This window comes from Haliotis rufescens, unplaced genomic scaffold, assembly GCF_023055435.1.
Source record: "Haliotis rufescens isolate VD_foot unplaced genomic scaffold, xgHalRufe1.0.p SCAF_4, whole genome shotgun sequence".
Taxonomy (NCBI): Eukaryota; Metazoa; Mollusca; class Gastropoda; order Lepetellida; family Haliotidae; genus Haliotis; species Haliotis rufescens.
Genome location: NW_025964112.1, coordinates 61,435,785 through 61,462,251, shown reverse-complemented (window position 1 = coordinate 61,462,251; position 26,467 = coordinate 61,435,785). Strand labels below are relative to the sequence as shown.

Sequence of the window (26,467 nt, the reverse complement as noted above, 5' to 3'; positions counted from 1 at the left end):
TGTGGTTGTGGGTATGGGTGTAGGGTGTGGATGTGGATGTGGATGAGGTTGTGGGTGTGGGTGTGGGTTGTGGGTGTGGATGTGGATGAGGTTGTGGGTGAGGTTGTGGGTGTGGGTGTGGATGTGGGGTGTGGGTGTGGATGTGGATGAGGTTGTGGATGAGGATGTGGGTGTGGGTGTGGGGTGTGGGTGTGGATGTGGATGAGGTTGAGGGTGAGGTTGTGGGTGTGGGTGTGGGTGTGGGGTGTGGGTGTGGATGTGGATGAGGTTGTGGGTGAGGTTGTGGGTGTGGGTGTGGATGTGGGGTGTGGGTGTGGATGTGGATGAGGTTGTGGGTGAGGTTGTGGGTGTGGGTGTGGGTGTGGGGTGTGGGTGTGGATGTGGATGAGGTTGTGGATGAGGTTGTGGGTGTGGGTGTGGATGTGGGGTGTGGGTGTGGATGTGGATGAGGTTGTGGATGAGGATGTGGGTGTGGGTGTGGGGTGTGGGTGTGGATGTGGATGAGGTTGAGGGTGTGGGTGTGGGTGTTGGTGTGGGTGTGGGATTGGTTGCGGTTGCGGTTGTGGGTGTGGGTGTGGGTGTGGGTGTGGGTGTGGGTGTGGGATGTGGGTGTGGATGTGGATGAGGTTGTGGGTGTGGGTGTGGGTGTTGGTGTGGATGTGGATGAGGTTGTGGGTGTGGATGTGGGTGTGGGTGTGGGTGTGGGGTGTGGGTGTGGATGTGGATGTGGATGTGGATGTGGATGAGGTTGTGGGTGTGGGTGTGGGGTGTCGGTGTGGTTGTGGATGAGGTTGTGGGTGTGGGTGTGGATGTTGGATTGGTTGTGGTTGTGGGTGTGGGTGTGGGTGTGGGATGTGGGTGTGGATGTGGATGAGGTTGTGGGTGTGGGTGTGGGTGTTGGTGTGGATGTGGATGAGGTTGAGGGTGTGGGTGTGGATGTGGATGAGGTTGTGGGTGTGGGTGTGGGTGTGGGTGTGGGTGTGGGGTGTGGGTGTGGATGTGGATGTGGATGTGGATGTGGATGAGGTTGTGGGTGTGGGTGTGGGTGTGGGGTGTCGGTGTGGTTGTGGATGAGGTTGTGGGTGTGGGTGTGGATGTTGGATTGGTTGTGGTTGTGGGTGTGGGTGTGGGTGTGGGTTTTGGTGTGGATGTGGATGAGGTTGTGGGTGTGGGTGTGGATGTGGGTGTGGGTGTTGGTGTGGATGTGGATGAGGTTGTGGGTGTGGGTGTGGATGAGGTTGTGGGTGTGGATGAGGTTGTGGGTGTGGGTGTGGATGTGGGATTGGTTGCGGTTGTGGGTGTGGGTGTGGGTGTGGGATGTGGGTGTGGATGTGGATGAGGTTGTGGGTGTGGGTGTGGGTGTGGGTGTGGTTGTGGGTGTGGATGTGGGTGTGGGTGTGGATGAGGTTGTGGGTGTGGGTGTGGGTGTGGGTGTGGGTGTGGGTGTGGGTGTGGGTGTGGATGAGGTTGTGGGTGTGGGTGTGGGTGTGGGTGTGGGTGTGGATGTGGGTGTGGGATGTGGGTGTGGATGTGGATGAGGTTGTGGGTGTGGGTGTGGGTGTGGGTGTGGGTGTGGGTGTGGGTGTGGATGAGGTTGTGGGTGTGGGTGTGGATGTTGGATTGGTTGTGGTTTTGGGTGTGGGTGTGGGTGTGGGTGTGGGTGTGGGTGTGGATGTGGATGTGGATGAGGTTGTGGGTGTGGGTGTGGATGAGGTTGTGGGTGTGGGGTGTGGGTGTGGGGTGTGGGTGTGGGGTGTGGGTGTGGGGTGTGGGTGTGGGTGTGGGTGTGGTTTTGGGTGTGGATGTGGGTGTGGGTGTGGGTGTGGATGTGGATGTGGATGAGGTTGTGGTTGTGGATGTGGATGAGGTTGTGGGTGTGGGTGTGGGTGTGGATGTGGGTGTGGGTGTGGGTGTGGGTGTGGGTGTGGGTGTGGGGTGTGGGTGTGGGGTGTGGGTGTGGGTGTGGGTGTGGGGTGTGGGTGTGGGGTGTGGGTGTGGGGTGTGGGTGTGGGGTGTGGGTGTGGGTGTGGGTGTGGGTGTGGGTGTGGGTGTGGATGAGGTTGTGGGTGTGGGTGTGGATGTTGGATTGGTTGTGGTTTTGGGTGTGGGTGTGGGTGTGGGTGTGGGTGTGGATGTGGATGTGGATGAGGTTGTGGGTGTGGGTGTGGATGAGGTTGTGGGTGTGGGTGTGGGGTGTGGGTGTGGGGTGTGGGTGTGGGGTGTGGGTGTGGGTGTGGGTGTGGTTTTGGGTGTGGATGTGGGTGTGGGTGTGGGTGTGGATGTGGATGTGGATGAGGTTGTGGATGTGGGTGTGGGTGTGGATGTGGATGAGGTTGTGGATGAGGTTGTGGGTGTGGGTGTGGGTGTGGGTGTGGATGTGGGTGTGGGTGTGGGTGTGGGTGTGGGTGTGGGTGTGGATGTGGATGTGGATGAGGTTGTGGGTGTGGGTGTGGGTGTGGGTGTGGATGTGGGTGTGGGAGCGCATGAGTAGGTGGCTTTGGGTGTGGGAGTGGATGTAGATTTGGATGTAGATGTGGGCGTGGCGTGGCGTGTAGGTGTGTGGTGTGTGGTGTGGTGTGGGTATGGCAATGTTTGGAGACGTGTCAGTGAACGTAGCCCCGACGTCAATGTCCGCCAGCATGTTATGTGTGGTTCAGTGATGGCACAGGTCTGATATATGCTGTACAAGCTTGGAATATTCACAGACTTGTAAGTCGTACCACGGCGGGGGCGGTGAGGGAGTCTAGTGGTTAAAGCGTTCGCTCGTCACGCCAAATGGTTCGGGGTCGATTCCCCACATGGATAAAATGTGAAGCCCATTTCTTGTGTCCCTCGTCGTGATATTGCTGAAATATTGATAAAAGCGGCGTAAAACCAAACTCACTCACTCGGATAACGGCAAACACGTAGAGACGTAACTCAGCGCATATTTCTACTTCGGGCTGCACCTACTTGACAGTGGGTCGGAGTGATGGTATTGACGGGACTGTGAATGTGTTGTTATCGGCGCCCTGTCTACCGGGTATAGGCAGGTGTAGGGCTACGACAACCGAAAGATAAGGAGCCTGTCCGTGTAATCCAACCGACAATTAGTTAAACTCGAGCGCTAAAAATAAAAAAGTAGTAAGCACGCCTGTAATTTGTTCGCCGACACCCAAGGCGCTACCAGACAGGGAGCCGATAACAAGCAATTACACAGCGTCAGTCCGACCCACGGCCAGTAAGCAATAATTAAAACACTGAGAAATACTTCTTCCCAAAACAAAATCATCAAGCGTACGTCTGCAACGCCGCTGTCAGATATTCGACTCTACGCCCGACAGTACCCGACAGACAGACAGAAACAAGCCTATCCACGTCATCAACTGTCCACCTCTCCCACAGTTACCAGTAGCCAAGCTAAGACATGGCTGGAATGGGCTAGCTGCGGTCCGACTGATTAACATCCAGAAGATTAAATAGAGGCGAAAAATAGTTTTGTTCAATCTTTGAATACACGAAACGTCGTCCGAAATAATAAAGAAGTTGTTATCAATTAACAACTCTCACGTTGTGATGGCTCTCCACTAGTGTGGGCAGTTAATAAACTGGAAGCAAGTCTACCAGGCGGATACACCCAGTACATTGACACTCCAGCTGCGCGGACTGTATGAAGAGACATAGAATAACTGTTACTAGTTCTCAAGAGAGAGAGAGAGAGAGAGAGAGAGAGAGAGAGAGAGAGAGAGAGAGAGAGAGAGAGAGAGAGAGACACACACACACACACACACACACATTGTGTCCCCATGTGGAGAATCGAACCCGGGTCTTCGGTGTGACGAGCAAACGCTTTAGCCACTAGGCTACCGCATCAAAAAATATCGATGGCGTAACATGGAAATGGCTACAATGCTGGTGACCTTGAGATTATCATATTTGCATTGACAACAGGGGTTACGTGTTTATATAAGGTTTGTGGCCTTCACTCGTTCAGCAGGTCACCCTTTGGGCGTTGCACGGGAGGCGTTTCAGCAGATAGTTTGCTTTCGTTCAAATATTTACTCATCTTCTCCAGGCAAGCGTGTCCACGAGCCTACATCAGTCTTGCTCCATGAATGGACTATCGCATTTATCCTATCACAAAACGTTTCACAAAACCAACATTCACATACCGAATACGTGGTCGCTGGTATGTCCACAGCCATCGCCTGTCGAATTTGCGCAGAAATTATTTCAACAATTAAGCTTACAGACAAATCTTTACCAAGTGGTTAAGTGGTAAACTGTTTCGCATTTATTTGTTATATCAATGGTGGCTTGACAGCTGTACCACTAGCACGTGCATCTGTGGCAGACAGACACTGGCTACCGTCATTTGACTGCAGGATGGACTATCAGATTCCATGCATCATTTGACGCATAAAGCAGCAGCTGTCCTCTGTAGGAGCACACTTTGTAAGTTAGGCTTTCAAAACGTCAACGTCAGATCATAGTCTCGCATATCCTCGGAAACAGATTCCATAGGGAGTAAAGTACAAAACTGTGATCAGTGATGACACCGGGTGATCATGAGAAAGGGTGAGTACCAGCGATAAACGGGTGAGAACACTCCATGTAAAGGTCGTAGTATGGGAGAGCACGCTGAACCAGGAACCACTTACACACGCATTGACTAACGCACGTATTCTGGAACCTTGCTCAACATCACGACCTCCTTCTAAACACCACTTATACTGATCCCCCGCCTTTCGAACCTCAGTTTCTCTGAGCTGACGCCCCACCATCAGAATCAGAATTTTCCTTACGCCCCGCCTTCAGAATCCCAAATCTCCTGACGCCCCACTATCTGAAACTCAATTCTCTTGACGCTCCTTCTTGAAGTCAATTCTCTTGACGCCACACCTTTCGAATATCAAATCTCCTGACGTCCCACCTTCCGAAACTCACTTCTCCTGACCTCCCACCTTCACAATGTCAATTCTCCTGACGTCCCACCTTCACCATGTCAATTCTCCTAACGCCCCACTATCTGAAGCCCAATTCTCCTGACATCCCACCTCCAGAATCCCAATTCTCCTGACGCCCCACTATCTGAAGCCCAATTCTCCTAACGCCCCACTATCTGAAGCCCAATTCTCCTGATGTCCCACCTCCAGAATCCCAATTCTCCTGACGCCCCACTATCTGAAGCCCAATTCTCCTGACGCTCTTCCTCCCAAACCTCCCTGTATCGGAGACCATGGAACAAATAAATTCAAACTATGAAGCAAAACATAATCTATACTTGCCATTAAGGCTGAACAGTATTAACGATGGCGAACGCTACAGAGAAGAAGATCATATCACATTTATCTATCACAGGTGTTGTAGCCAAGGGCGGAATACATCAGCAACGCAATATGTTAATATTCGTATAGAATCAGCGCTGATATCAAGTGGATATCATTATTTGAAAAGTAAATTTATAATGACCGGCATAATTCCCCCATGCAGATACAAAAGTAACAAATACGGCCACTAGAGATAAACACATGTCACACCTCCTGTACCAGCGTCCTGCGCTATTTACACATCACACAGACTGAGCATATTGAGTAATCCCAAGTTAACGACGATCGTTAACATCAGCGTGTTTACAGACGTCCTATATGCATACACTTGTTGGGAAGCCAAGTTTATACACAGATACATCGGATTAGTTGTCTTGGCACAAGTGGCCCCGAACTGAAGCGTTCTCGGACGGACGGTGATACCACAAAAGATAAAAGACGGTAAGGCCAGCTGAATGATTGTTGTTATTTTCAATATGAATTATAATATTAATAATTTGTTATTCATAATATTTCGGTTGGGGGAAGGGACGGCGATGTCTTTGTTGGACGGAATGCCAGTGTCATAAATGTAACACAGCTGTATTTGTTTGGCACGGTTGTCCAGTCATTTAAAGCTTCGCAACTCGCTTTTCAGATTTGCTTCCTATATAAACCAGTAAAAAAATAAATTCTGAAATAAAATAGTTACACTGTTTAATATTTTATGAAAAAGATTCATAAATGTCACAACAAAAATAAATAGCAGATAAAACAAACGATGTTTAACAATTTATACTCCACAGTCAGAAACTATTCTAAAATGTAGCTATTAAACAATTATTTCATCATTCATAACTTTCGTAAGAGTTATGAGACAGTTACTAACAAACAATATTCCTCTCTACGGATAAGTAGAAGGTATGAAGCAACTGCTGGAATACTTAAAAGACAAGACGAAAATCCCTCTCTGCATGTATCGTACCTATCTTGATAGTGAGTGAGTTGGGTTTAACGCCGCTTTTAACAGTATTCCAGTTATATCGCGGCGTGTCAGCTTAATGTGGGAGGAAAGCCCGAAGTGATGCAGGTCTCAGACGTTTACCACTTCGGTGAATCCCACGAGCACGGGTTTGGTGCTGACAAAGCTAGAAACAAAATCGGGGTGAACCGGGATTCGAACCCACAATCATAGGTTTCTGGCGTGCCCAAGGGACGCAACTCTGCACAGCGAATCGCGGCGCCTTAGATGACTGGGCCACCCGTGCCCCCCTATCTTGATAGAATATTTCGGTAAATATATCATCTGGAGAGGGTTGTGTTATTGTTTGGAGAATGTCAATCAGCTGTTGTCAGTGTTTTCCTGGACATATAAAGGCATGTTACGGAGACGATGTCTGTTTTGCTTCTATCTGGTGCATTATTCAACTGCGCACTGGGCAAGCGAGTGAGCGAGTTGGGTTTTAAGTCGCTTTTAGCACATACCAGTAATATCACGGCGCTGGGCACCAGAAACGGGACATGCACTACGGTGTAATTTTGGGAATCCAACCGGCAATGTGGAGAATTCACACTGTGAATGTGGGAATATACACAGAGGAATTGAACTCGCGTGAAATTTAATGTTTGAAATCTCAAGCTGCGCGTTCAATCTACAGGTGACCTTGCCCTGACTAGTCTAAGTTACATCTTTTACAAACTGTTAATTGTGATGAGTTTGTTTAACCGAGCCACAAGGCCTGAGAGGCTCTTGAATTAATCTTTATCTTAACCTTCGGGCTCCGGGAACATAAACTAACATGGACAGTACATAAAACTTCGGGCGCAGGTTATCTTAACCTTCGGGATCGGAGAAAATAAACTAACATAGACTGTACATAAACCTTCGGGCTCGAAGAAGATAAACTAACATAGACAGTACATAAACCTTCGGGCTCGGAGAAGATAAACTAACATAGACAGTACATAAACCTTCTAGCTCCGGGAACATAAACTAACATGGACAGTACATAAACCTTCTGGCACCGGGAACATAAACTAACATGGAAAGTACATAAACCTTCGGGCTCCGGGAACATAAACTAGCATGGAAAGAACATAAACCTTCTGGCACCGGGAACATAAACTAACATGGAAAGTACATAAACCTTCGGGCTCCGGGAACATAAACTAACATGGAAAGTACATAAACCTTCTGGCACCGGAAACATAAACTAACATGGAAAGTACATAAACCTTCTGGCTCCGGGAACATAAACTAACATGGACAGTACATAAACCTTCTGGCACCGGGAACATAAACTAACATGGAAAGTACATAAACCTTCGGGCTCCGGGAACATAAACTAACATGGAAAGTACATAAACCTTCGGGCTCCGGGAACATAACTTAGCATGGAAAGTACATAAACCTTCTGGCACCGGGAACATAATCTAACATGGACAGTACATAAACCTTCGGGCTCGGAGAACATAAACTAACATGGAAAGTACATAAACCTTCGGGCTCCGGGAACATAAACTAACATGGAAAGTACATAAACCTTCGGGCTCCGGGAACATAACTTAGCATGGAAAGTACATAAACCTTCTGGCACCGGGAACATAATCTAACATGGACAGTACATAAACCTTCGGGCTCGGAGAACATAAACTAACATGGAAAGTACATAAACCTTCAGGCTCGGAGAACATAAACTAACATGGACAGTACATAAACTTTCTGGCACCGGGAACATAAACTAACATGGAAAGTACATAAACCTTCGGGCTCCGGGAACATAAACTAACATGGAAAGTACATAAACCTTCGGGCTCCGGGAACATAAACTAACATGGACAGTACATAAACCTTCTGGCACCGGGAACATAAACTAACATGGACAGTACATAAACCTTCGGGCTCCGGGAACATAAACTAACATGGACAGTACATAAACCTTCTGGCTCCGGGAACATAAACTAACATGGACAGTACATAAAACTTCGGGCTCCGGGAACATAAACTAACACGGACAGTACATAAACCTTCTAGCTCCGGGAACATAAACTAACATGGACGGTACATAAACCTTCTGGCTCCGGGAACATAAACTAACATGGAAAGTACATAAACCTTCGGGCTCCGGGAACATAAACTAACATGGACAGTACATAAACCTTCTGGCTCCGGGAACATAAACTAACACGGACAGTACATAAACCTTCTAGCTCCGGGAACATAAACTAACATGGAAAGTACATAAACCTTCGGGCTCCGGGAACATAAACTAACATGGAAAGTACATAAACCTTCGGGCTCCGGGAACATAAACTAACATGGACAGTACATAAACCTTCTGGCTCCGGGAACATAAACTAACATGGACAGTACATAAACCTTCTGGCTCCGGGAACATAAACTAACACGGAAAGTACATAAACCTTCTGGCACCGGGAACATAAACTAACATGGACAGTACATAAACCTTCTAGCTCCGGGAACATAAACTAACATGGAAAGTACATTAACCTTCTGGCACCGGGACCATAAAGTAACATAGAGGGTACATTCGCCCATCCGCCCTCAGGACCATAGGACCACTTATAAGACACCTGGTAATGATGCATAGTTGTCATGGTTTTCAAAAATACTTTGATGACATGCCTTTGTTTCACCCAGTATAAACTAGATATATAGTAAGCAAAATGTGAAATTTTGGTTTTGCCAAATATGAAAATAAGATAATAAGCCAAGGCCAAATAGCATGATCAAGAGATGTTTGAAAGATGGCTACAAAGTGATGTCTCTTTATAAGACCCCAACATTAAAGAAGACCTGGTTTCCGTGGTAACGGTAAACGGACTAATGGTGACGTGTATTTTTTGTCACGCAGGGTCCAGAGCACGATCGGCAGACTGATGCACACTGGGGCACACTGGGAGACACTTGGGCACACCGAGGTACACTGGGACACACTGAGGCACACTTGGACACACTGGGACACACGGGGGCACTGAAACACACTGAGGCACACTGGGGCACACTGGGACACACTGGGACACACTGGGGCACGCTTGGACACACTGGGGTACACACTGGGACACGCTGGGACACACTGGGACACACGTGGGCCCTGAGACACACTGGGACACACTGGGGCACGCTGGGACACACTGGGACACGCTGGGGCACGTTTGGACACACTGGGGTACACACTGGGACACGCTGGGGCACATTGGGACACACTGAGGCACACTGGGACACACGGGTGCACACTAGCGCACTGAGACACACTCGGGCACACTGGGACACACTGAGGCACATTGAGGCACACCGAGGAACACTGGGACACACTGAGGCACACTGGGACACATTGGGACACACTGAGGATTACTTGGACACACTGGGGCACACTGGGGCACTGAGACACACTGGGGCACACTGGGACACGCTGAGGCACATTGAGGCACACGGAGGCACACTGGGACACACTGAGGCACACTGGGACACACTGGGACACACTGAGGATTATTGGGACACACTGGGGCACTGAGGCACACTGGGGCACAATGGAACACACTGAGGCACATTTGGACACACTGAGGCACACTGAGGCACACTGAGGCACTGAGACACACTGGGGCACACTGGGACACATTGAGGCACACTGGGACACACTGAGGCACACTGGGACACACTGAGGCACACTGGGACACACTGGGACACACTGAGGATTATTGGGACACACTGGGGCACTGAGGCACACTGGGGCACAATGGAACACACTGAGGCACATTTGGACACACTGAGGCACACTGAGGCACACTGAGGCACTGAGACACACTGGGGCACACTGGGACACATTGAGACACACTGAGGCACGCTGGGGCACACTGGGTCACACTGGGACACACTGTGACAGACTGAGGCACACTGAGACACACTGAGGCACACTGGGGCACACTGGGGCACACTGAGGCACACTGGGACACACTGTGACAGACTGAGGCACACTGGTACACACTGAGGCACACTGGGACAAACTTGGGCACTGAGACACACTGGGACACGCTGGGACACACTTAGGCACACTGGGGCACACTGGGACACACTGAGGCACACTGGGACACACTGAGGCACACTGAGGCACACTGAGGCACACTGAGACACACTGACGCACACTGGGGCACACTGGGGCACACTGAGGCACACTGGGACACACTGTGACAGACTGAGGCACACTGGGACACACTGAGGCACACTGGGACACACTTGGGCACTGAGACACACTGGGACACGCTGGGACACACTGAGGCACACTGGGGCACACTGGGACACACTGAGGCACACTGGGACACACTGAGGCACACTGAGGCACACTGAGGCACATCCTGCTGGAGTGTCATAAGCTACACGTGAAATAATGGCTTACATCACTTGGTCGGTTTAATGATAAATCAGCTTAAATGATGTGGTGATTTGTCTTATGTTTCGACAAATATGGGATTGCCTAAAAGTCGGGCCAAGAAAAGTCGGGCCGGGCCGGGCCAGCGGGTAATACTAAAAATGAATTGCAGAATAATAAAACGAAACGCGCATATCTAGGCAGATCTCAAATGTCCACAAACGTATAGTTTTGCTCATTTAATTGAGTTTGAATAAAAATGCACCTTCAACAATGTAATAAACTGATGATTATGACTACATACCGTGAGTCTCGTAGAAAAGTCAGTGTCTTGACTGTGTGTATTCTTTGATTAGAATGCTTCTCACCGACCTTGGCGTGTAGGGGTGTGATGTCCTGGGCAGGAAACGACAGTGTTTTGACTACTCTTCTTTCATTAATTAACGTGTTGGGCATCCCTAATTAACCTTTACTAATTCGTGTTAAACCAACACGGGATGTTTTCTGGAAGTGGATATTCGCGAATGTCAAAGGACTGACACGACACGTAGTAATAAATGTCCAAGCACTTCTAAAGTTCCTAACATTCTTTATATCTAAAGATTAGTATAATATCTAATTATATACCACTTTATTGTCTCATATTTCAGTAGTTAAGGAAAACACAGAGCTCAAAGTGAAGCCTTTTTCACTCTACATTCTCAACATAGTCTCTATCAGAAGTGTTTGGCTTGTGTTGGGTCGGACTTGGCCCGGGCTGTCAAAATGCACTTTAAACAAACAAATGTATCATCAAATGTCTTTAAATCTATAGACTAGCATTATAACTACCTAAATACCACTTTATAGTGTCTCAGATCGCTGTACTTAAAGAAAACAAGGGGCTCAAAGTGAAGCCCTTTTCCCTCTACATTCTCAACATAGTCTCTATCAAAAGTGTTTGGCTTGTGTTCGGTCCGACTTCGCCCGGGTTGTCAAAATCAACTTTAAACACATAGAAGTTAAATCAAATGTGTTTACATCTATATCTACCTACATACCACTTTATAATGTATCAGTACATCGTCTTTAAAGAAAACAAGGTGCTCAAAGTGAAGCCCTTGTCCCTCTACATCCTAGACATAGTCTCTATCAGAAGTGTTTGGCTTGTGTTAGGTCCGACTTGGTCCGAACTGTCAAAATCTTCTATAAACACAAAAATCTATCTTCAAATGTGTTTACATCTATAGATTAATATTAAATCTACCTATATACCACTTTATAATGTCACGGTACATCGTATTAAAAGAGGGCGGTCGGGTAGCCTAGTGGTTAAAGCGTTCGCTCTTCACGCCGAAGACCCGGGTTCGATTCCCGACATGGGTACAATGTGTGAAGCCCATTTCTGGTGTCCCCCGCCGTGATATTGCTGGAATATTGCTAAAAGCGGCGTAAAGCCATACTCACTCACTCACTCACTCGTATTAAAAGAAAACAAGGGGCTCAAAGTGAAGCCCTTTTCGCTCTACATTCTCAACATAGTCTCTATCAGAAGTGTTTGGCTTGTGTTGGGGCGGACTTGGCCCGGGCTGTCAAAATCTACTTTAAACGCACAGATGTATCTTCAAATGTGTTAACATCTATAGATTAGTATTCAATCTACCTAAATACCACATTATAATGTCACGGTACATCGTATTAAAAGAAAACAAGGGGCTCAAAGTGAAGCCCTTTTCCCTCTACATTCTCAACATAGTCTCTATCAAAAGATATTGGCTTGTGTTCGGTCCGACTTGGTCCGGGCGGTCAAAATCAACTTTAAACAAATAGATGTATCATCAAATGTGTTTACATCTATAGATTAGTATTTTATCTACCTATATACCACTTTATAATGTCACAGTACATCGTATGTAAAGAAAACTGGTCCGTTAAATTCAAACACTTTTCCTGTATTTTCTTAAGAAAATCTCTGTCAGAAGTGTTGGGTCCGACTTTGCCCGGGCTGTCAAAATCAATTTAAACCTCACAGATGTATATTCAAATGTATTCACATCTATAAACCAGTTTAATATCTACCTTTATACCACTTTGGAGTGTCTTAGTACATCGTATATAAAGAAAACTGGTCCGTTAAAGTCAAACACTTTTACTGTATTTTCTTAAGAGAATCTCTGTCAGAAGTGTTGGGTCCGACTTGGCCCGGGCTGTCAAAATCAACTTAAACCTCACAGATGAATATTCAAATGTATTCACATCTATAAACGAGTTTAATATCTACCTATATACCACTTTAAAGAGTCTCCGTTCGCTGTATTTAAAGAAAACAAGGGGCTCAAAGTGAAGCCCTTTTCCCTCTACATTCTCAACATAGTCTCTATCAAAAGTGTTTGGCTTGTGTTGGGTCCGACTTGGTCCGGGCTGTCAAAATCTACTTTAAACTCACGGATGTATCATCAAATGTGTTTATATTTATACCTTGTTTTCTTTAAATACGATGTACTGTGACGGGAACATAAACATTATAATGATAATGATGATGATAGTTGTTTATGATGAGGATCATCGCCATATTTTAACGTCTATGGTCTGATTAACAAGGAGGCCTTTCATGATTGAATTTAATCGTGCACTATTGCACATATTTATTTATCCTCTTGTGAAGCATGTCAAGACTGAAAACAAGTCATTCAATGGATTTTCCTAAACGACCCATTGATGCAGTACTGAATTTCAATGTTAATGTTTATTTTGTTGATGGTGCTGGACGGTACAGAAATGAGTGTCAATCAAGCGAAGTGCCATATCAAATCGACCCAGAACCAGTCACTTGCCACTCGAAAACGTCAATGTGTGATTTTGTGTCAAAGTTGATGTCCAGCTTGACACAAACACAGTATCTTTGGCATGGTTCGATCCTCTTGTTACCGTAATGTGTGGTTTTGACTCCGAGACCATCAATGGTACGACCCAGAATATGCAGAGGGCGTCGTGGGAAATGATAATTACATATAAAATTCTTTGGAATACGCCCACATACAGAGTCAGACGTATCCAAGCGATCAAACCTGATATGGTCCTTTTTGATAAATCCAATGAAAGCATTGTATGACCGATTTATCTATCTGTTTCTTTTTAAACTAATGAGATTCAGGAGAAACAAGGCAAAGACAGTATGAGGACCGTACTAACGAAATGTCAAGCTAGCTTCCCAAGTTGTTATACTCGCCATTCATGACAAGAAAAATCCCGTTTCCTGACGCTTAAAATAGTGTTTATATTAATTAAAATGCACACATTTCCAAATATTCGAAATATTCCAGTGTCCATACCGTCCACTATCCTTGAAGGATAATGATGACGTAGACGACGACAACGACAACAACGATGTGCTGCATTGACTTTCAGAAAGCATATGATTCTGTCTGTTTGGGAATGTTTGGACATGTTGTAGACATTTTCGTCAGTGTCCACATCGTCCACTATCCTGGAAGGTGTATCTTGCCACATATCTTTGCGGGTAGATACACAAAACCAAATAAAGACATGACACATGTGTGTGCATACAATTTGGAATAATATGGACAGTTTACAATCCTAGACACATTCCACATTAAGCCATGTTAGATCATGTTTACACTGCTGTTTTATGTATGAGAACACAAGAAAGTACGGATTTGTCAGTCATTCAAATCTCGGGTTCAGCAAAAGTTTTCGTATCTATTTTTAGTAAAAATCGTAAGGAGTTTTGCGATCAGGGTGTTAGTTGTCAATTTTAGGTGCTTAAAATGCACTTTTATGAATCCTTGGCGTCTGTAACCTTGGGAAACGTTGTAATGTTATTAATACAAAAATCAGTAAAAGATAAAGCATATATTTTGTGACCGGAACTAGCATGTTCGAGGTAAAGCTTACGTTTTGTGTACCATCAAAAGCATGCCAGTGATGACATTTCTTTAAAACATGACAAAATCCCCATCATCCACAACATGAGAGATATTGACCACGAAAGTGTGTACCGAACTCTCGAACCTATTCTCCGATCACGACCGCCTCACCATAAAAAATACATATAGATTTGGACCTGTGAAGATCAGGGTTAGAACAGATCTTCAGCAACCAATGCTTGTATTAAAAGGTGACTATGGTGCTCGTTAGAGGCGACTAACGGGATCGGGTTGGTTGTCAGGCTCGCTGACTTGGTTGATTGGATGCATGTCACCTTATCCCAATTGCGTGGATTGATGCTCGTGATGTCAATCACTGGATTGTCAGGTCCAGAGTTGATTATTTGCTTGACCTCCGTCATATAGCTGGCATATTGCTGAGTGTGGCGTTAAACAAAAAAACAAACAAACAAAACATATAAATTTAACCGCTTATTTCAAATTCGAGATAAAAATACATAGCGCCATCTCGAACTCCGAATCTGACTTTACAATAGAACTGTGTACCATGATATCGAAGTTTGAATTTGCCACCGTGACAGCTTTAAGAAATCTTAATTAGAATTTTACTTAACTGTAAACAATTCTCCTCGATACAGGTTGAGGAATCCGTAATGAAGTCAAAGAAAGTGTTCATTTGCAACATTGTCAAACTTTGTTTCATCCACAGAAACCACGGACCTTTTTTTCGCAAAACTAAAATTCAACTTAATCCTTCACTTGTTTTTCTGTCACAATGTTTATTGATTATTACCTGCGAAATACATTTCAATTAGCCACACCTTACACCTGTTGTATTCTGAATTGATCGTCTATGCAATCGTATTTCTATGGATCTACTCAGTTTTATTTCGCTTATTGACTTTTTACATAGGTGAACAGGGACATTTATTTTACATGCAAACAACATGTTATTCAGGAAAATATAATTACATGATAGGGGTTTGTGAACACACAAATAATTATTTATTCAAACACCTCTTCCTTTAAAAAAACATATATATTAACACACACAAATGGTTTTTACAAACAATAGTTGATTTTATGCTTCCAAACAAACCACACGCAAGTTATTCTTGAATTTTAAAATATAGCCAAGGTAAATGTATCCACAATCATATTTAATCACAAATATCGTTCTGTTCTATATAAATGTAACAAGTGAACTAACCATTTCAGTGGATCTCAACATGGACAAAACTGTTGGAGATGTTCAATGAGTGAATGTTTATTTAATGAAGTAAAAACGTAGATTCTTTCTTTTGGTAAATACATGTAGCTGTACATCTTATAGATGTTCCAAGAGAAAATGATATAATATCTGCCTATATACCACTTTATAGTGTCTCAGATCGCGGTATGTAAAGAAAACTTGGTGCTCAAAGTGAAGCCCTTTTCCCTCTACATTGATGATACATCTGTGTGTTTAAAGTTCATTTTGACAGCCCGGGCCAAGTCGGACCCACCACAAGCCAAACACTTTTGATAGAGACTATGTTGAGAATGTAGAGGGGAAAGGGCTTCACTTTGAGCACCAAGTTTTCTTTAAATACGATGTACTGTGACATTATAAAGTGTTTTATAGGTAGATACAACACTAAGCTACAGATATTAACACATTTGATGATACATCTGTGTGTATAATTGATTTTGACAGCCCGGGACAAGTCGGACCGAGCACAAGCCAAACACTTCTGATTAGAGACTATGTTGAGAATGTAGAGGGAAAAGGGCTTCACTTTGAGCACCTTGTTTTCTTTAAAGACCGCGATCTGAGACACTATAAAGAGATATTTAGGTAGATATAATACTAATCTATAGGTGTGAATCCATTTCATGTTACATCTGTGAGGTTTAAGTTGATTTTGACAGCCCGGGCCAAGTCGGACCGAACACTTGTGAGACTGTTGAGAGCATGGGGAGAAGAGGTCTACTTTAACCAACGTGTCTGCTTTATACACGATGAACAGTGACATTATTAAGTGGTATTTACATAGATATAGTACTACCCTATAAATATAAACGCTATGCCGACAGATGGAAATTTGTATCGCGATAGCTAGAAGTATTTGATACGTTTCAAATCTTATTTCGTTTAATGATTGCTCTTTTACATGTTTCCTAGATCAGCGACGCTTACACACAGCTCCACTTTCGGGATTTCAAACGATTTACTCCGAAATACCTAATTATGTTTCACGTTTTTGGTTGGTGATTGTTCATTAATGTCATGTGTGTATGTTGCATCAATAATATGTAGGTATGATCGCCGATAATGAAGTAATTAGCCAATAACACTTTGGCCCGTCTTGGCCCGGCCCGGCCCGGCCCGACTTTTAGGCAATGCCGACAAATATCGCTACATACATGTACGTGTCTGTTGGACAGCTGTTACGGTGAAAGTGTTAACATTAACACGCTGTATCAACAGACTAGATTATTGATAACTGCATGTAAGCAGTTATAAAACCACATAGTTTGGGTCAGCAATATTAACGAGTGTCATGGCTAGTATTGAACAGGTCATTGTTGAAGTAAATCACACGTAGAATATAAAAACGAATTCGTTTCTATATTTGGAGTATACAGAAACATATGCTGGCCGTGTTGACAACGACCAGCCCAGTGTGCAAAGACAGGCCGCGACAGCCATGCTGCCACGCAAAAAAACTTTTCTGTATTTTGAATTTTGTTTTAGGCGCTTGTTGTTTTGACAGCTGGTTTTTAAAAATGCAAGAGTGAATGAGTGAGTTGGGTTTAACGCCGCTTTTAACAGTATGCCAGTTATATCACGGCGTGACAGCTTGATGTTGTAAGAAAGACCGAAGGATGGAAAGTGAACTTTTTTCTTCAAATACTAGCTTCCCCGGTAATGCGGACAACCGATCAGTTGTTTCAGTCAGAGGTGGTTATTGTGATTTGTAACCTCGGATGTGTGCAATGGAATAGAAGGTTCCAAATATAAAACAATTCAGGAATCTGTCGAGTATGCATTCTAATCCGTACAATGTGGATAAACTTACAAGGACGCAACTCGATAACGACACATCTTTCGAAATATTTCTTATTTCACGAATCTATTAAACTCGAGCAACATTTGGAAAATGCTCGAGTCTGATTGTCTGTTAAACAGAAACAGCATTGCATTTTACTCCTAATTGGAGGATAAGGATATATTTCCGACATGGTTTGCAGAATGGTATCTAAAATGTGCGACAAGGCAGGTTACAATAATCTTACGAGAGGTGTCTGAAAAGTTCTAAGCCTAAATTCGAATGATGTATAGTACACCCTTAACGTGCTTGATTACAATACCACCAGACTCTTTTGTACCAAATTCACAACCAGTACGCATAGTTCATATGATGAAAACATAAATTCATGGAACTCAAACAGCCATCCATGCGGACAAAGCGATCTTAGAGCTAAGACTGCCGTAAGTCTATGTTAAAGTATAGGAGTTACGATCATCTTAGCGCTACGATCGCTTTGTGGAACGGAGCCACGGTGTCTACTTTAGCGGACGATGCTCCTTCCTTTGCCACTGTTTGTCACAGTTGGGCGGCGGAGTTCAAGACTGCAACGACTGAGGAAAATGTTGATAAAAGATATGATAATGGATGAAACATAATGCTTACGGCACATCACATAGCCAATGCAGTACTCCCATGAGAGCATGAAGATCATTCTAAGTGAGTGAGTGAGTGAGTATGGCTTTACGCCGCTTTTTTTAGCAATATTCCAGCAATATCACGCCGGGGACACCAGAAATGGGCTTCACACCTTGTACCCATGTCGGGGATCGAACCCGTGTCATCGGCGTGACGAGCGAACGCTTTAACCACTAGGCTACCCGACCGCCCCAGATCATTCTGAGGAATGAACTGGACATGACACACGTTTCAGCATGCATGGTTCTAAGGCTCCTGACTACCGATCAGAAACACTCCAGGGTCCTCATGTTTCGTGAAAGTTTGTTTTGAAGCAGACGCAGATGGTCTTGTCGAGCGAGTTGTAATCATGGATGATTCTTGGGTTCGCCACTATCAGCCAGGGACAGTACATAAAAGGAGTGGAAACATGTAACGTATCCTCCGACGCAGAAGACAAAGTCTGTTCCATCAGCTGACATGGTGATGACTCAGGTTTTCTGAGTTTAAGGGGAGTCCTGTGGCGGACTACCTCCCGAAAGGTCAGACCATTAATGACCAATTGTGTTAATTTGCTTTGGCAACTGCTCGAGAAGGCAAAACGTCGTGCAACATAATCATAACTTGGTCATGTACTGGTGTCACCATGGCTGCAATGCATGTCTGTGGCCTTGAACTCCACCTCAAAAACAAATCTGTCTGGCCATCAGTATATGCAAACGTCATTTCTGCTGTAGAGGACATTTTAAACATCCAGGAAGAAGCCTTCTACACCAGTTGGATCCAGACACTCCAGGATCCTTGTCAGAAGTGTGTTGACCCCGGAGGGGAGTAAGTTAGATATTACATAGCAACCAACTCCACCAACGAAGCCCATCAAAGTTAGGCTTAGATTCTTTCATCCACTCCTCAAATGTGGTAATTTGCATACTAAGATCAAATGAACCATCGTGTAGATTGACGATTAATATCTGCGTTCTGTTCGAGAGGACTCCAACACTACCCCATATAGTTACTGCGAAGATTAATGTCTGCGCTCTACTGCAGATGACTCCAACACTGCCCGAATAGATACTGCAAAGATTAATGTCTGCGTTCTATCGTAGAGGACTCCGACACTGCCCGTATAGATACTGTTATTATGTTATTGCCTCGTCCGAGTTGTTTGATATGTGCCATAGCTTTGACATACCGTCTCGAGCCGAGTCATCACACCTTCCTTTCACGACTAGTTTACGTACGCTTCTAGTAAATGACCCTATGCCACGCAATACACGTAACAACGCTTCCTTCAAATGTGTGTGGGTTGAAGAGAAGGCTTAACAGTTTAGAATAAACCAAATGTCTGGGACTGCGCATGATCTACTGGAGAAGGCTGTAGATGTAGCATTTGTTAACGTTGAAGAAAGTATTGGGTATATTACTGAAGCTGTTATTATTGCTGCATCTGATCTGAAGAAAATGAACAAGGGCTGTAAATATGATCAATAATCATAATGCCAGCTACTCAAAAAGGAACGATGTAGACGTTTAAATAACTTTAAAAAGAATAAGGACAGAGGATCACCAACAGACTTTAATAGAGTAACAAATCAGTACAACGATGTTTGCAAGAAAAAAAAGACAGAATATTTCGAACAAAAACAGAAAGTGTTGGAATCAAACATAGATAATTCTAAAACATTTTGGTCATCGCTAAAAGCCATTAAACCAAATAGATATTGCAAAAATGACATTAATATTCAAGTCTGGTTTGAGCATTTTCAGATATTGTTTTCAGTTCCATTTAGCCATGACGATAACAATCTATTTGGCATGGAATTCAACGAAGATAGAGTTGACAGTGTAACAGCTGATATTCTTGAATGTCCAATATCTAAAGAGGAAATTATCGACAGCATATCCAACCTTAAAGATAATAAGGCAGCTGGAAATGATAATGTGACAGAAGAGTTTTTTAAACATTCCTCAGATATTTAATACCATATTTGGAACTTATTTTTAATATCCTTTTAGAGAGATAATATTTTCCAGAGAATTTGACAGTTGGCATCATTGTTCCTCTTCACAAACAGGGCGCAACCAGCGATGTTAATAATTATAGAGGCATAACTCTCCTAAGTACATTCAGTAATATACTTACTTCGATTATTAACAAGAGACTTGTTTTCTGGGCGGATTCTTATGATAAAATAAGTGAGTCACAAGCAGGTTTTAGAAAGGGATACTCCACCACTGACAATGCTTTTATCCTATATTCTATAATACAGCGATATCTATCAGTGAAACGAGGGAAGCTATATGCTGTATTCTTAGATTTTGCAAAAGCTGTTGACTCTGTGAAAAGGGTTAACTTGTGGTTCCCCTTTCAAAGACATAAGCTAAGTAGCAGAATTGGAAAGTTATTGTGCTCTCTATATAAGAATGTGAAGGTGTGTGTCCTGGAACAATGGCGCTATATCGAATAATTTTGTAAGTAGCATGGGTGTCCGACAAGGGTGTATGTTAAGTCACTTCATATTTTCCTTTTTCATAAATGAATTAGCATATCAAATCCAAAATAATTGCACAGATGGAATACAACTACACCCCGAAACTATTAAATTATTTCTGCTTCTTTTCGCTCACGATATAGTCATGTTCTCGAGCACAATACCTGGCTTGCAAAAGCAAATACATGTATTAGAGAGTTATTGTGAAGGGTCAAAACTTCCTGTAAATATGGATAAAACCAAAGTTGTAGTTTTTAAAAATGGTGGGAACATATCCAGAAAAGAAAAATGGCACTACAGAGGGAAGCCAGTAGAAGTTGTTCCATTTTATAAATACTTAGGCGTGTTTTTACATGTAGATTAACTTGGTCAAGGAATGCACATAACATTTCATTTCAAGCCAAGAAATTTTTTGTAGGCATATTAAAAAGTCTTAGAGTTCTTGACAATATTACATATGATGTTTATTTCAAAATATTTGATACAAAAGTAAGCCCGATTCTATTAATATTGTAAATTTGGGTCCTAGAACATTTGGATGTTATTGAGAAACTACATTTATATGCATGTAAAAAGTTCTTGGGTGTAAAATCTAGCACAGAAAACGCAAGGGTATATGGTGAATGCGGACGGTTTCCCATGTATATCAATAGTTATTTAAAGGTTATTAAATACTGGGTCAAGCTATTAAATATGCCATCTTCAAGATACCCTAGAAAATGTTATAATATGATGCTTCTCTACGACAGCCATGGGAAACAAAATTGGGCATCAAAAGTAAAAAACATGTTATACGAATGTGGATATGGTTATATTTGGTTACAGAAACATGTAGATATCCCAAAGTGTTTCTTCTCCCGTTTGACACAGACCTTAAAAGATTTGTACATCCAAAAATGGCATGGTTCTTTGTCCAGTTCTAGAAAAGCAAATCACTACACTACATTTAGGACTACTATAATACGAAAACCTTATCTATTAAGTGTAAATTTACATAAGTTTAGAACAGCTCTTTCTCGATTTCGTTGTGGCTCACATGGTCTATTTATTGAAACAGGCAGATATGAAGGTATTGCAAGGGAACATAGCTTTTGTAGGATTTGTAAAATTGATTGTATTGAAGATGAATATAACTTTTTATGTGTATGTCCAGTGTGTAAAGATTTAAGAGGAAAATATCTAAATAACTATTTCTATCGCAACCAAAACGATAACAAATTTTGTGAATTAATGACTTGTGATTGTACAGAAACTATTAGAAATCTATCAATGTTCATTTATCATGCCATGAAACTAAGAAAATGTATGAATTTGTAACACGCCCCACACATTGTACTATAGGCCTTTGGCCTCATAAGTACCATGAATAAAGATTGATTGATACTGTGAAGATTAATATCTGCATTCTATTGCAGTGGACTCCAATACTGCCCGTATAAATACTGCGAAGATTAATATCTGCATTCTATTGCAGAGGACACCAACACTGCCCGTATAAATACTGCGAAGATTTATGTCTGCGCTCTACTGCAGATGACTCCAACGCTGCCCGTATAGCTACTGCGAAGATTAATATCTGCGTTCTATTGCAGAGGACTCCAACGCTGTCTCACAATGATCCGGCACAGGCGACTGATGAAACTATTGGTGCTGTTGGCTGTGGTCATGACTGTAACCCTTTTTGTGCAAAATCTACAGCATGGTGAGATACGGCGTTGTAATATTTTTCCAGATGCTATTTGAATTTATTCTGATTTATATATTCCTGTGAAAAGGATTGTCACTATATCTATAATTGATTCAAATAGTATATTATTTTGCTATAAAGAGGGACTCCGTTGACAGAGTTAATAATACTGTCTTTGTGTTTTCAATGTTTTGACAAAGCTTGTGTCCTTATATGATATTTCATGTCAATTAAACACACTTTTTATTTAAAATTTCAGGGCATCTTTCGACATCTGATATTGCGCTTGAAACACTATCCGCGGGGGAAGTCACGATGCAAGCTACAGCAGAAAGTAAGATTTTAAGTGACATGTTGAACTTGTATGATATACTAATTAAGAATAATTGTTGAAAGTAACTTTTTTTAAGTCAATGCATTACGACTAACTTCATTGCAATAGGTCGATAACCTGAGGAGGCTGTCCCACCAGTGTTGCCGGACCTGCCCTCTTACGGTTTTGTTCAATTCGATAAAGATATCATGGGAAAAGAAAAGGAGTGTTTTTTCCCAAACCCACTACTTTCAGATAATATGTCCGACAAATAAGTCGTATTTACACCTCAAGTTGTCTCCGTTTGAACTACAGACATTACAGCAACAGCAAAGGAGACCATGGTTGTCATACTGACGTACATGCGCAGTGGATCCACGTTCACCGGTGACATCATCCAGAGGAACCCGGATGTCTTCTACGTGTTTGAACCGCTTCACTCGGTAGAGAGGTTCCTCAGGGGAAAAGTGAAACTTATGTTCTTCAATCACAGGTATGTATCAAGGCAGCGTGTTACCGATAGGAAGCATGCAACACGGATAAATAATGTATGTATATAATGTTAATGATATAAACAGTTTATCAAAATGGTTAAAACATATCACAAATTTGTATTGAGACAACGTGAACGCAGTTCGTGAGTAAGTTAAAATGTATGTCTCATCTGTAAATCAGTTATCTGTAAATCAGTAATAACTCAGTGGTCATATATAATACAAACAATAATGCGAAAAGGTTGGAATATTTATGTATAATTATGATATAGTTTGACATTGTTTAGCTATATAAACAAAGATCCCTTAAAATAACCAGAAGGTACCACTGCCCAAATGATCCCCACACTTCAACACTGCCATTACTCAATCTGCTGAAAGTGGGTTCGACGGCTTAATATCAAACCATTAGTCTATAAGTTTCACCATATTCACCAAAAGTCACCTGTTACTATGTACTTTCTTGACAAAGGACAAGACTGGAAAAGGGTAATTATTTACCCACAAAATCTATATAATTATGGAGACAGAAATAAATATTTATGGAAGTTCTTAGATATGTTCACGCGGACAGTACAAACGTGGTAACGTATCATCTAGCGTCACGGACTGGAATGGTTTCTTGAAGTTAGACGAATCACTACTATTACTACTACATGCTGGAGCTTTATTCCAGGTTTATCATGTGAATATTTCAATGTATTAATCAACACTTTCTTTTTTGTTTCTAGCCAACCATCAAGAACGATTTCAAGATCACAGAAAACACTTGAAAACTTCCTGACCTGTAACATGCGCGACATTGACGTCTTTACCCTGGGTCAAGCTCACATGTCCAATAGTATTGACACTCGTGCCTACCACGGCTGCAAGACACATAATGCAGGAATCCTTGGAACCCTGGATTGTCTCCCTGTATTAGAGCAGCCTTGTGTGAGATCTCGTGTATCATGTGTTAAAACCATCAGATTCAATATGACAGACATGACGTACCTCATGGACAAATATAGAAACATTAAAATCGTTCACTTGATCCGAGACCCGAGGGCGACGCTGCGGTCGCAGAAAAGCGTGAGGGAGTTTTCCTGGGATAGCTTGGACATACATGCAGAAAAACTCTGTCAGAGAGCAAAACGGGATTTTGATGTTTCTTCAAAGATGAAATCCCTTTACCCTGGACGTATTTTGACTCTTCGTTATGAGGATTTAGCCGAGAGGCCTTTCGTGATGACAGAGCAGATATATAGATTCATCGGTCTAGATTTAACTCCCAGCATTCGCGATTATGTCCAAAATATAACCAATGCAAGTGACAAGGCCTGTGTTAATATTCGTTTGTGTACGCGAAAGAACTCCACGAAAATCATTTCAAAATGGCGAACAAGTCTGTCGTACAATCAGGTGTCTGCTATTGACAAGATCTGTGAGCCTTTATACAAGGTGATGGGTTATCTACCCGTTAATAACGAACAGAACCTTCATAATCTCAGTGTTCCCATGTACACAGCAGTACCAGAGGAGAAATCATTAGAACATTAGGATGGTGTAAAATACTCAACTTCTACATACTGGTCGCCTGTGCAAAGTATGGAATGCCACCTTACCTCGGCCACGCCCACACAGACGCCCCTGCCCATATCTAGAGTCACACATTAAAGTTGGAGTTCCAAGTTAAATAATTAACATTCAACTCGTCTTCTAATGACATCACCCTATCTGACCCATAATTATATAAATGCTACTATCTGTAATTAATACACATGTACATGTATAAGTAATAACTGCCCGCACACCTAAGGCTACCCCTCCCCGCCCCTCCATCCTAACTCTGACACGTATCAAGGACAACCACAGAGGTTTATGAAACCCTCCACGTACTCCGCAACACCATCAATATATTCACCACAACCAAAACCCCATACCCAATTCCCCATCCCGCCGTCCAAACTCCAACATGTTTCCAAGATGCCCACAGCAGTTTTAAACCTGTACTGCTCAGTCCCACCCAAACATACATGTATGTACACCACAACCACAACCGTAACCTCACCATCCCAGACATTATTTTCAATATCAACTCCCTTGACTTCATTAGATTAGAACATTGTTCAGAACTCTACAATGTAATTGTAGTTTGAATTAAGGGGACAGATAATAGTCAGGAGAGTATAGGGTATGGGGGCGTGGCTTCTCTCAAATGACGTAGTGGCAAAGTATTGCCCAATGACCTCAATGGCCGAAGGCATGAGTTTGTCAAATGACGTCACCCGCTCATACCTCCGTGGTGTGGATGAATCACCATGCCCTGTCTGTCGACTACATCATGGACTGATAGTATTGATTGTATAAATGAATCATGGTTAATCTTTTAGCTATATGGTGGTACATTTGCTGGACCTAACTGTATCTCTCTGTACGGATTTGTATGGCGCTTGGAATACGGTATAAATGGACATATCTTGATAGTACTGATGTGTAGTTTTGCCAGATTTCTTACTGAGTTAACATACTGGCTTCATGTGTGATTTATATGTCACATACACAGCTCAATACAGATCTTTGATCAAACAATTAATCTAACTAATGCTTAAATACACTAGTTATGTTATTTGAGGCACTGTCAGTTGGAACAACTACACACATTTCCTGGAGGGCAGCCAGACTTTAGATGACAGCTGGCTGGAACAGAATGGGTTTATTTCTATAATGTTTCCTCTTTTTGAGCTTGTGCATTTTACCAGTGATAATATCAATCATTGATTTAACCCACTTCTCTTTGGGCCCAGTTGATTTTGTTCATATGCTTCGACAGTATCCATAATCAAGATTTGAACCCAATTGACTGCAGTCTGTTCACAATAGTGTGGGCCATATAGAATATCTGACCAAACTGTTTTTGTCAACAATAGAGAAGTCACTTGTGATAACTTTACCAACAGATTGGTAGCTACAAATAGTGGAATTTCCATCATGATCTGCAAAGTCCCATTTCTGTAACACGTTCCTGTAACTGAACAACTTGGGTGAAATGGTGTTCGTATGAGAAACGGTTTGGTGAAATGGGGTTTCACGTCGCGTCCAAGATTATTGCACTTATATAGCGACGTGCATATACGTGTGTTTGTGTGGCTGCTTGTACTAGTCCGGACTGACGCCGATTTATAGTGCTAGCTCACTGAGATACCATGCCGCAGTTTACATGAATACCCCACTCAGACACAGTATACTGA

General features: G+C 43.0%; 2 protein-coding genes across 2 annotated transcripts; one reads left to right on the top strand and one right to left on the bottom strand.

Moving 5' to 3' along the window:
• The first annotated feature begins 5,648 nt into the window (after positions 1-5,648).
• Positions 5,649-26,363, top strand: LOC124116118 (carbohydrate sulfotransferase 4-like). The gene is made up of 5 exons (XM_048381643.1): positions 5,649-5,750; positions 22,336-22,445; positions 22,690-22,764; positions 23,059-23,236; positions 23,969-26,363. Exons 2-5 carry the CDS (start codon positions 22,358-22,360, stop codon positions 24,774-24,776), a joined length of 1,149 nt encoding a protein of 382 aa, XP_048237600.1. The 5' UTR covers positions 5,649-5,750; positions 22,336-22,357; the 3' UTR covers positions 24,777-26,363.
• On the bottom strand, positions 9,095-15,368 carry LOC124116117 (keratin-associated protein 16-1-like). The gene is made up of 3 exons (XM_048381608.1): positions 15,356-15,368; positions 9,979-10,679; positions 9,095-9,751 (listed from the first exon to the last, which is right to left on the bottom strand). Exons 1-3 carry the CDS (start codon positions 15,366-15,368, stop codon positions 9,095-9,097), a joined length of 1,371 nt encoding a protein of 456 aa, XP_048237565.1.
• Positions 26,364-26,467: the final 104 nt, after the last annotated feature.